General features: G+C 45.9%; 1 protein-coding gene across 4 annotated transcripts in view; it reads left to right on the forward strand.

The window, feature by feature from the left end:
* Nucleotides 1-12,626, forward strand: part of ARMH4 (armadillo like helical domain containing 4) — a 114,030-nt gene that overhangs the window by 27,437 nt on the left and 73,967 nt on the right. For 3 of the 4 annotated variants that reach the window (XM_038407084.2, XM_043516588.1, XM_038407085.2), the window contains exon 5: nt 5,207-5,428. In XM_038407084.2, coding sequence (XP_038263012.1) covers nt 5,207-5,428 — 222 coding nt within the window. The remainder of the gene's footprint in view (nt 1-5,206; nt 5,429-12,626) is intronic. The other variant, XR_006282083.1, reaches the window with a different exon arrangement.

The raw sequence follows: 12,626 nt of genomic DNA on the forward strand, positions 1-12,626 counted from the left end.
AGCCAGTCCTAGGAGCTGGGCAAGGCCATTCTCCACTGGTGATGGGAAAGCTGGTCCCACGTGCTCTCTGACCACAGCACCAGCTGTTCCATAGAACAAAACTGCCTCTTTCCTCTGTGACCTACCTGTCTGCTTCCGAGCACTGCACCCACAACACTTCCTCTGACACAAATGCAACTGGGATTTGTTATCTATATGACTCTGGCCGCTCCACTGATGAGTGAGAGCTGCGCCCTTTGCGTGCGCCACAGAGAACTCTTTCGGAAGGAGAGAAGTGCTCACACTTTTTTTCTGTGCTACACACTGCTGTTATAATTACAATTTCTAGTGATTGGTAATATAGCTGGGGATCTTAGGTGCTCAGATAAGTCTTTTGACACTTATCTAAAGCTCTCCATGTCCAGACATTCTTCCAACACTGATTCTAATCTCAGCTTCCGACAAGTTCTAAAAGCTGTCAGGTGCTTAAGGGAATAAAAATCCATGGGGACATGAGCTGCGGTGTATCACACCTCCTGCTCTCAGCACTCCAGCTACTCATAAGCTATTCTGTATCTCTGTTCCAGCTAGGAATTCTCAGCAGCCAATTAAGTTCCTAAGAGGTTTTTTTCCTGCCTGTTTTAAAGCCTTCTAAAAATAACATTTTATAGATCAAATCCTGCTCTTCTTCCCTGAGCCAGGGGCCTCCTGAAAGGCAAAACTTCCTTTGACATCACCGAAGGGCAGGGTTTTCATTTTTTCATTCATTTCAGATTCTGTCCTCAGCTACATATGCATTGCTTCTCTTTATTTCAGTGGAGGCTGGGAATGCATACTCCATTGCAAGCTCCTTGGGACAGAGACTGTCTGTTTGACATATGTAGTGCCCAGCAAAATGGGGTAGTAATCCTTGATTGGGGCACGTAGGTGCCACCACAATGCAAATAACAACAAACTAATGAACTGAGAAGCAGTATTTGATCCAGAGACAGGGAGTCTAAAAACATAGCACTAACTTTGTAAACTAGTGTTTACATAAAGATATAGCAGCTAAGGGTATATATAAACAAAAAGGTAGTCCCCCTCTCTGGGCATCTCTCTTAGCAAGAAAGAGACTATATATGATCCCCATCACCAGAATATCTGGGCAGCTCATAATCTCTAATGTATTTATCCTCATACCCCCTGTGAGGCAGAGCAGTGCTAGTATTCCCCAGTACAGATGGGGAACTGAGGCACAGAGAGGCTAAGTGACTTGCCCAAGGTCACACAAGAAGTCTCTGGTAGAGCAGGGAATTGAACCCATGTCCTTCAAGGGCTAAATGAGTGTCCTAACCACTGGGCCATCCGTGCTGCCACGCCTAGCTCTTCTATGTTGCAGGCAGAATCTGGAAAAGATTTGGGGCCAAAATTCACTACTTTTCCATAGGCCAGTGCCCAGTCAAATTAATCATGAACTGCTGCCATACGGGCAGCTCTGGCACACTCCCTTAATCTGTTGGTCATTGTGGCTTCCATCCTAGGCATCTGTAACCACTTTTGTTTCTTTTCTTTTACCTCTGGTGCTGGTCAGAGCTCTGGGGTGCCCAGTGAGGTACATGAGCGCAGGGAAACATTGTCACGGTGGGGTTCACTCACTGGAGTATTCTGAGGTTCTGCTGCGCAACATTTGCCCCTGAATGCTGGTCTGTGGGAGCATCAGGTCTGACATGTGGATTGTCTGTCTCTGTCAGTTTCCTCTTTTGCCCTTCCCGGCATTTGTGAAAGGTGCTGTTGTTTGGAGGCAGCACTTTCTCCCAGTGACTGGCAGGTGGCGCTCTTCACTACTCTTACGGTTTGCTGAACGGTGGACAGCTGGCGACAGGATAGGGAGATTTTAAAGGCCTTTTTCAGACTGTGAACTTGCGGTAAAGGGTAGAGAAAAAGGGGGTGCAGCGTTCAGGAGCCATCCGTCCAATAGGGATTTTTACCAGAGATTATGCCCGAAGGCTTGAATCCCCTTGATCTTTGTGGCATGATCACGAAATGGACATCGCAGTTTAGGGACCACATCTCTCTTTGTAACCGCTCTTTTCAGATGTGGCTAGTGATTCCGACCGCTTTGATTTTTGGGTGCCCAGCTTCAGATGCTTTGCAGGGGCTTGATTTTCAGAAGTGCTGTTACCTGCCCTTTAAAAGGCACCTCAGGCTGGGCTCCCAAAAATCAGTAGTTACTGTGAAAAATTTTGACCCTAAATCTTTCAGATTTGACCTTGAGTCCATATTTCCTCACCTGCTGCCCAGCTCTCCCCACCCTCCTTCAGAACTGGGGGGAACTCTGCTAATATTCTAGTTTCTGCTGGTGTGTTTTGCCCTCCTTCTGTCTACTATTAAAGCTTAGAAATCCAAAGCTACTACCTTCCTTTCTGGCAGCGTTTCTCCCAGGAGAGAAAAAACAGGGCTGGATTAACTTTTTGTGGGTCTGGTGCCAAACATATTTGTGGCCCTCCATGGGGGCAATGAGGCATGGTGGGGGGGCAGTCTCCAGAGCGTGGGGCTGGCTGGGGGCAATGAGGTAGGGGATGATGTGGCAGGAGTAGCCCCGCTCTGCAAAGCCCAGCATGAGGACACGGTTTATAAATTGCAGCTGCCAGACACAACTGGCCCACCCAGCCCTGCGCCAGTGTGCCCCTTCCCCTTGGGAGCGGGCCCACGCCACACCGCCCCCCTGCCTAGTTCCCCCTTGCCCAGAGACTGCCATCACAGGTCTGAGGCAGCTCATCCTGAGGAGGCAGGTGGGGCCCCACAGGTGGCGAGCAGCAGAGACCACCCAGCCAGAGCCGCGTTGGGGAGTGGGGCAGACCCAGACCCTGGGACATGACCCCTAGGAGCCCGTTCAGTCCAGCCGTGCCACTGGCTCCATGCCCAGGAGTCAGGCAGGAGGGATGGGGGTGAAAAGGAATGAGCAGTGGGTGGGACCTTGGGGCATAATGCAGGCAGAGCAGGGTGGGAAGGTGGGGCCATGGTCTGGACTCTGGGGCTCCTTCTGAGTATGGGCCCAGCGCCACAGAGCCACTGGTGCCATGGTAAACCCGGTACTGCAAAATACCTACATTAATTTGTCTTTGCAACTCTCCTGCAAGCATTATCCTCGTGACCCACCAGGGATAAACTCCAGCCCTGTTCATAGATGACTATTTTACTGTGAGCTCATTCAAAATGGCAGTGAAAGTTCTTGATGTTGATTTGAAAGGATAGGAAAAGCAGAAGGACAAAGCCACTGGGGGATGAAATGCTCCTGCCTTTCTCCTTTCAAAGGTAATGAGAATCTAAGGGGCTGATGGTACCCCAGAAGTTCTATTCATTACTCTGCATGACATAAGTGTTCTTAGAAATGACCTTTATGCTAAATCCAAATAGCGTATCACTTGCATAAAATTGTGGAACTGAATAAAACTCATCAAAGTGAAATTGTCTCATCTGAAGATCTGAAAAGCAATGTAGCCTTTTAAAGCAAATCCCTGATGATATAAACACTTGTGTCATGCACCAATCTTTGATACTAATGCAGCACGGCACGCCGAAGGCTTGTAAATGCTAATGCCATTCTCATCTCTGAAATATTAAGTAGAGGGAGGAACTCAAAAAACAATGAATTCAAAACTTGAGTGTCCTCCCGACAAAGAAACGTCCTTTCCAAAAGTTATTCCAGCTTGTTTACTAGTTCAAACCTGGACCCAGACCTGTTAAAGTGTAACCACATTCTGTAGCAGGGTAAAGCAGAGCCATGTTAAATAAGGCACAGCTCTCAATGTCGTGATAAGTATTTGAGTTTTCCACTCTTATACTTTGCCTTATCTAAGCTGAGCTGCTCCAGCTAGCTGCCAAGGCAGTAGTATATGTGGGACCCAGCTCTGAGCCCAAATGACTCACCTATTAGAAGTATCCAAACGTGGATTTTTCCTAGAATATTTGTTTTTAACACAGGCTGAGGCCCACTGACTGGAATATATCCCCAGCCGCACGGTGACAGTGTCTTCTGCTCTGATTACGTCTGTAGAGCAGTTTTTAACAGATCAAAGTGAGCTTTACGTAAATGATAAACTACAGCGATATTATGTTTGTGTAGGCTGGCTTGCAAAAATATTTCTGATCGATATTTATCAGCTTATTGCCTTTTCAGATGTCCAGCACTCTAGTAACCAGGTGAAAAGAGGGTCACATGCTACCTTAATTCTACTGGATTCTTTCAAAGACTTTCTGAAGACACAGTGGGTCAAATTGTCAGCTGTGTAAATGAGTGTAACTGATGGAGCTATGCCAGTTTACACCAGCTGAGGATGTGGCCCACTATTTTTGCAATAGTGACTCAAAAATTTTTTTTTTTTTTTAAGTGGAGCCACCTAGAAGTACATTTGCCTAAACTAAGTAACCATGTGACACTGCTGTAACCCTTGTCCTTCTTTGCCCCATCCGATCCCTGCTGTGATCCTCACTGCAAACAGATGTGCCAGCACAAATCAATGGGACTCCTCGTGGGCCCATGCATCTGCCTTAGCAGATCCGATCACAGGTTCGAGGCTTCTGGCTGTAAGCTCTTTTGAGCTGGGACTGTGTCTAATTGTGCTGGGAAATAACTTGGCATGTGTTTGGGTGCTGTGAAAATGCATCCGATGAAGTGAGCTATAGCTCACGAAAGCTTATGCTCAAATAAATTTGTTAGTCTCTAAGGTGCCACAAGTACTCCTTTTCTTTTTTTTTAAAAAAAAGAAGCAAATTGTTGCTGCTTTAAAGCTTGGAAACTAGGAAAACATTTCTCACTTTAATTGAAAAATTGTCAAGACAAGCACACGTTTGTTGGGCGCACGTACACACCCATACACACACACCAGGCACACACACAAATACACACACTCAGGATACGGAATGACGACATACTCCACCACTGACACAAGACGTCCTTAAAACACATCTCATTGGTTGAGAATAACTTGAAGACAGAACATAATTACTTAGCAACTTCAGAAAGCTGATAGCTTTTCCAAATTAACCCATTCCTCGGTGTCACATACCCTATAAACCTGATACAACCTGGTTCAAATAATCAGTCTGTCTTTCTGAATGAAGGAAATAAAACCTGTTCTGGAAATAAAACCAGTTAGTGGAGTCTGATGACACAGACGTATAAATCTTCAGCTTTGAAGGGTCTTTCTCACTGTTGTTTTTGTCTTGGTTTCTGTTTGTCCAGAGGGGGAGGAGGAGGATGAAGAAGAGGAAGAGGAGGAAGACAGAGATACAGACTCAATGGAGGAAAGCATGGAGGGTGACACGGAGCTGCCAGGTTTCACTCTTCCTGGTGAAACTTCCCAGGAGCCCATAGTTGGCATAGGAGACTCCGCAGCACAGCTGGCTGGGGTATCTTACCAAGTTCCAGACACCATTGAATGGGAACAGCAAAACCAGGGCCTTGGTAAGAGCAACTCTTCTCTTCTTTCTTTAAGGGGGAATGTTCCTTGTTTTGCATTTTTTTTGCTCAGAAACCTCCTGGGCTTTTCACTTATTCACTAAATCCAGACTAGCGTCACTGTAGTCAATGCAAGTACTCCAGATGGACTCCTGTGTAACCGGGATCAGAATCTGGCTCTGTGTCCCCAGTCAAATAACATCCCATTTAACGGAGAACCCACTCGGTGCACCCATTCTAGCCCTGTGTTTCCAAAGCCTCGCTCCGTGTTACTCTGCTGACACACTAGCTGGGCGCCCTCTGCTGGAGGAGAGGTGCAGCAGAGTGAGGCCTACTAGGACAGGGAGGAGTAGCGGTTAGTCAAGCATTTTGCTACAGCTGCTCTCTGCTGCTGCATTTTTTTCAGTGCCAGTTTCCTGGCATTTCATAGGAGAGCTATCTATTCCAGTATGTGGGTCAGCCTTGGAGGCAATGAGTTCATGATACGTGAGGCAGCACTGGTGAAGGTTGCAAAGCAAGGCCTACATGAAATTATATTCAGTCTATTCAGCCCAGCGTATCTCTAGCCCTGGATTGCATGAGCAGACCAGGTATCCCCACCTGGGAAAACCACCAGTCTAGGAAGGCCGTGCCCTAGATCAGTCTCCTGGGCCTAACCATTGCAGCATGCACTGTATGCGAAGTCACCAGCTGTTTGGCGATCTCTGTTGCATAAGGCAACATAGAAAGCTTCAAGGACAGCGTCAGCCTCTTCTCCGAACTTCTTTGGTCACAGCTTTAGTTGTCTGCCTTATTATTGACATGATGTGAATTTTCCATCCATGCATGCCGCAGCTGAATGTGTTAGGAATTGAAATGGGGGCTAGCAGCCATCTGAGGTGAGCAGTGGACCTGAGGTGTGGGCCATGGAAGGTTTACGAAAGAGAGAGATCACCAAACTTGGCTAAGCAAAGTAGCAATTGTACCAGTGTCGTGTTCTGCATATTGAGGGGCCCAAACCAACTCCCATCAAAATCAGTGGGAATCTTTCCAGTGTCTTTGATGGGGTCCAGTCTAGACAGAACACCCTTGCGTGTGACCATTAAACATCTGGCCATTCTGATGGGTCCTTCAAGCAAACCATTCTCGAGTCCTTTTATCCTCAGCCTCTATCATGTATTTTGTGATTATAACTTGCACTTCTTCCAGGGGTTAAATTCCTTGCATTTGGCAGCTCTTTCCCCTGTAAATCTGTTTCCAACCTGCTCTGGTGGTGGTAGTTTTCTCTGATGCATTTTTTTGAGATCCTCAACTGCCAGGCTGCTCTTTCCCTGCTGAGGGCAGATTGAGTTTGTCTGATCTGACATCGCCCGGGCTGACTAAATCTTGCTTGGAAAAACTGTTTAATATTTCACGTGTAAAATCTGTTGCATGGGTCTTACTAGCCTATTAAAATGGGCAGGAGCAATGTGTGAAGTAAATAATTCTGATTCCTTAACTCCTTTCTGATTAATTTTAAAGAATTGGATTTAGAGGAATAAATGGGAATATTTGGGAGAGAAAGATTGCATTGGGAGAGCTTCAGAAAGCTTTTCATTTGTTCTTGCATTATTTTTATGGTGTCTAGGGAAAAAATGATAATGGACCAGATCCTTTGTGCTGGTTTGACCAGTTCAGTGCCACCAATGGGATTACTCACATGCTTCCAGTTAAGCATGTGGTTAACCTGGTTCAGGGCCAGAGTGCTCGACAACTGGCAGGTTTGCACCCTGGATAATTATCTCTGCAAAGCTTTGCCTCTTGAGCTGCCAATCATCGCCAGATGCGTCAGTGTGTTGTAGCCATTTACAGGAGTTCTGTCATATGTATTAGAGTATATGTATGTTTACAAGAGTTCTGTTATAGTATTTACCATGTAACATAAGTTTGTGTTCAAGGGTATTCACCCCACACCAGAAAGATAGGGGTTAAAAGCAGTCTATGAAGCTGTGCAGGGAGCAGCCAATCAGGGCCCAGCAGGCTTACATAAAAGGAGCTGCTAGGCCAGAGACACTCAGTTCCTGCAGGGAGTCCAAGGGGAAAGGACTGCGTTCCTAGCAGGCTGCAGGAAGTTAGCACCTTGGACAGAGCAGTTGCTGGCAGGGACTGGTGGAGCAAGGAGGAGCTCCTGGCTGGCTGCTGGGACTTGCAGGCTGGAGGCCCTGAAAAAAGGGCAAAAAAGGTGCTGGGGCTGCAGGGCAATGGCCCCTGGAATTGAAGCAGTATTGGCAGAGAAGTTAAGGAGAAGCAGCAGAAGGGTCCTGGGCTGGGATCCAAAGTAGTGTGGCCACTGGGGAAGTGGCTGGACTATAGCATTAGGAGATACTTCCTTCCCCACCCCCCCAGAAGGGGGAAAACATGGGTGGTGGCATGGCTGGAGGGTGGAATCATGAAAAGGACACTGCGGTTCCTGGGCTGAGATGGGTCGGCGGGCGGAAAAGGTGGCAGCAGAGGCACCACCAGAAGAGGATGTGCTGGCTGAAAGAGCTAGTGCCTGAGACCACCAGCAGGTGGCGCCGCTCTGGTGAGTGGCCCCTGACTAAAGTAGGCTGAATGATCCCTGGAATATAGATTATTTGGGTTATTTTCTCCAGAGAATTTATACAGCTCCTCACCAGTTCCTCTTCCTGCTCTTCAGAGCACAAATGAAGCACTTAAAATGTTTGTTGATATCAACAGCTATGTTCCTCATAACAAATGAAAAATGTACATTTGGACCATCGCTTTGTTTTCTTAGTCTGTTTTCCAGAGCCTGTTCCAGCTGTGTCTAGTTGAAAGTCTTAGATTCTAAAAGAAGACAAACACTTAATCAGGTTTCTCTTGTTGAACGGCCTCCAAATACATCTAAACATTAACAATGCTATCTGCCTTCTTGTAATGGCAACTGCCATTGTAACTTCTGAGTAACTCCTACCTGAAAATATCTAGAATCACAATAAGCCTGTGGTCAAATTGTCTGGGGGTTTTGTTTTGTTTTTCCCAAAGGCAACTTCTACTTTCTCTAGTCATATTTCCTTTTAACGACTGGTGCAATAAAAAGGCTTATGACCCTGTTTTGCAAACACTATCCAGCGTAGTGCTCAGTGTTACTACAAAGAGTAGTAAGCATTACGTAAGGACTTGTCTACACAATGAGTTGTTCCTGATCAGCTCCATGTCTGGACACTCCTATTCTGGAATACGAGTTTCCACAGGTGGAGTCATTCAGAAATACTGATTGCATTTTAAATTCACACCCTTCATTACTCAGAAACAACGTTCAAGTGTAGACAAGCCCTTAGTGTTTGCATGATTGGGCCTTCAGAAAGAAATACAATTCACACTTAGGCCTAGGCACAATGGGTCCAAGGGGCTGCTCTGTTTTTACACTCTGCAGAAGTTACATCAGTGTAATACTGGAGAAGTGTAGTCGTGAATTAAGCCCATTATATTAAAAGTAAAAATTTGATAGTCTCATCGTTCCCTAGTGAGGTGGAAAAGAGAAATCTGAATCTACACAGGCCATCTGGTGTTAGTCAGTTACAAGAGTTAATAAGATCCAGATGGTTCTGTAGGAAACACCTTGATTATTGATTCCATAATAGAAATAAAGTTGGAGGCAAAGATCAAGGAAAAGGAAGTATGGGTAGTATCCAGCAGCTTCTCCCAGGCTCTAGCATAGAGCAGCAAAAAGGTGGGGCAGCCTTGGGAACTCCCAGAAAATATGGGAATTAGGTTGTGCTAAACAGCACTCAAAGGGGTTAATTCAGAAAAAACTGCTATGAGAAATAGATGAAATCAAGCTTCTGCTTGGGATAATAAATGTATCTTTATAAACCTATCAAGGTAAGGGGAAAACAGCAAGGGTCTTTTTCACACACGTGTAATAAGACATTTGAGCTGATTTTGGTCCGACATTGTTGGCTGAATATATTGATAAACAGCAATATTGCAACATTTTAAAATGTTACTTTGAAATAGCAGCTGTTCCAAAAGGTTTATGTGGCCAGTTAAAGCTAAGTCACAGTAAGTTTGGCTAGATCAATTTACTATCCAGCTTTAACTCTTACAGTGAGCTGTAGCTCACGAAAGCTTATGCTCAAATAAATTTGTTAGTCTCTAAGGTGCCACAAGTACTCCTTTTCTTTTTACAAATATTGGCTCATACAAAAAGCCACATTTGTCTAGGCCTTCATTCTTCCCATCAACGGCAACAACAACAAAAAAAGGGATTTTTGTCTGACTTGATACTAAACTAGGGTCAGCCACTAACACCAGCAACCAAGTTATTAGGGACTTCCCTCTGCAGCTTTTTTTCCCTCCATTTCAGCCTTGAGTTTTAGAAGCAGCTGAGAATTCCTTTGCCAGTTCAATGGGACGAAGGGGAGAGCCCGTTATCAATGTCCAGTACAATGTGTACAAGAGGGTCCGGCTCAAATCTTATTGACGGAGAGCAGTTTCAAATCAGTTACAGAAGGACGCAGATTAGCAAGGCCCAGTGATACAGTGTAAAGCTAGGAGGGGCTAAGCCCTTCCCAAAGGCTGCTGTTATTCCAAGTTCTGTTCCTAAGTACCCCTGCAGTGAAGAGATGGTTGGAATCACAGGCTCTGAATCCCTAAGCTAGCCAGCCCTCCTGACAAACGACAGCCTTAGCAGTAGAACAGGGTGAAGCACAGACTACCTGAAGATCAGGCCATAGGTAGTATGGGTGGTTTCCATGTATAAAGTTTTGTGTAAGCAGGGCTGAGGAGAGTCATGCCACCTGCAGGAGTTTGTTACAGACTGTGGGGCAAAGCTAGCCAGCCTGCTGATACCAACTACCCAGCTTGCAAACCTCCTGCAGTTTAAAAACTAGTCTAGCCTGGATTACTCCCTGCTGGACTGCAAGGAAATCAGGATGAGCTCAAAGATGAGCTCCTTTTGTATGCTGTTCCCCTGCCTGGGAGCTGGTAATGAATAGGAGGGTAAAGCCAGGCAAATCAATGGAGCCACCTGCTTGCTACAATCCTTATCTCCCTCTCTCCCCCTTGATCAATTTGATATAGGCATTTGTAGTCTCTCTCCAGGTGTAAAATAATGACTCACCCCCCCAACAAGAGTCTGATTAAACCACTTGCATTGATGAGTCATTCCTGTGCTAGGCTCTGGCCAATCCAGAAGCCAGGAGCTGGTCTGGTGGCTCACAGGGGAGGTATATAAGCCTCCCTGGAGAAATGGCAGCTTAGTACTGTGCAGTGTTGCTTCATGGCTTAGAATTCTCCCCATCCAGGTAGCGATAAGAGAATCTACAAGTGTCAGCTTGCTCCAGCCCTGTTCCTAGTCCTGCTCCAGCCTTGCTCTTGTTCTGGTCTTGTTCTAACACCATTCTGGACTCCTGGCTCTGGCCATTAGGTCTGTTCATCCCCTTCATGGTTTCTGACACGAGCTACTCAGGCATAGGTGGGGGAGGCACAAAAGTCTCAGATGGTTTAGATGGATCTTGCATGAGCCAATAAGAGCCCTTGTATTTGAGTTGTTGGGTCTCTATCCCTGCTGGTGGTGAAGGTGTGTGGACTAGCAGCTGCTGTCACAGGGATGTGTAGGAGGCAGGTGCAGTTGAAGGGTCCACTGACGCATTACCAAAAATGTCTAGTATTTTGGGGTTTCTAGGAATGGCGTGGGCCTGCTTCCGGCGGCGTCACCTTGCAAGATCATGCCTCATGGAGGATGCCATTTTGAAGAGCATGCCCTCGATTATGCGGGTTACACACCTGTCCTGCCCTAGGTCAGGGCAGAGCAGTGTGCTCTTCGAAATGGGTGCTCTGTGCCTGATACCAGATTGGTTTTTAAAACAGTACTGGATGGGGACTAACCAGAACAAAGCAGGACTGTATGTTTTAAAACTGGCCGAATGGCCTGCCTAAGTGCAGTGTCGTTGGGAGCGCACTCGGCAGCTGCCAGACCATGATCTGGGCACATTATACCAGCCGAGCGCTGCTGACTAGCTTTGGGGGGTTGGGGCCTTGACTCTGCTCTAACCCTGCCTGTCTCTGTACCTTCTGAGACAGCTTCCTTGTGTTGTCCATCTGTCTATATCCACCTGCTGTCTCTTGGATTATACTTAGATTGTAAGATCTCTGTTCTGTTTGTAGACGCTACTGCAATATAAATAATAATGGTGTTTTTTTTTAAATCTGCAATTTAAAGATCTTTTCTTGTGTCTCCTAGTACAGGCAATATTCCTGTCCCCTTCCTCTGTCCTGTAATTTGTTCACCCCAGACAGCTCAGCTTCGCTTAGAAGTAACATTTAGCATTCAGTGACGTCTTGCTTCTACAACTGGTCTCCTTGGAGTTTCCAGAAGCTCCAGTAACTTTTCCCAGGTCCCAGTTATTCAGTGATTCACCCAGGATTAGAATCCAAGATCCTCCTGGCTCCTAAACTTTTTCTTTGATCCTTAAGGTTTGTGGCCTTCTGTATAGACGCAAGAGCTGTTATATCAGAGGACAGCACTTATTCTCAGGGGATGAGACAGTCTTGGGCAGAAGGCCTGCCTGGGTACCATTTACATCCCATGTAAGCCCTCCAGAAGAGTAGCATGTAAGTGTGCATCAGCCTTGAACTGATTCCTTATAAGGGGGAATTCACTTCTGATGCTAATCTTGAACCGCAAAGTGTTGGTTCTGATTGCACGTTGACTAAGGGAAGAATGGGTGGAGAGAGGTCACTTGTGGCTAGTACCATGCCCCATTATTGTGCTTTATTGAGAACTTCTGCTTTAAAAGATTCCTACCTGCTGAGAAGATAAAGGAATAGTATCCAGCTCAGAAAGGAAGAGCCAGAATTGACTTAAACGTACCTTCCCCCGTACTGTGTGTCCAAATAAAAGCGTCTAGGACTGGAGATTAAAGTTCTTCTGGAAAGACTCCTTTTTGATAAACATACAAATCATACCCTCTGTGAGGGCTAGACAGGAACATCTATTGGAAATAAGCGTGTTTGGGTTGCCAATAACAAAATCATTCCTTCAAATCTCAAGCAAATGTTATTCGCAGAGATGTTGGAATCGGCATTACTCAGTGAGAGGGATCGATAGGATGAATATTGCCCCAGGTCTCTTTTTTTTCTTTTCTTTGTTTTTGAAGAGCTCTAATCATCACCTCATTCAAACCTGGGAAAATAAGAAAGGGTTTCAATAAAGCATTATTTCTTTTAATTTATTGGCAGT

Source organism: Dermochelys coriacea, chromosome 6 (genome assembly GCF_009764565.3).
Source record: "Dermochelys coriacea isolate rDerCor1 chromosome 6, rDerCor1.pri.v4, whole genome shotgun sequence".
Classification (NCBI taxonomy): Eukaryota; Metazoa; Chordata; order Testudines; family Dermochelyidae; genus Dermochelys; species Dermochelys coriacea.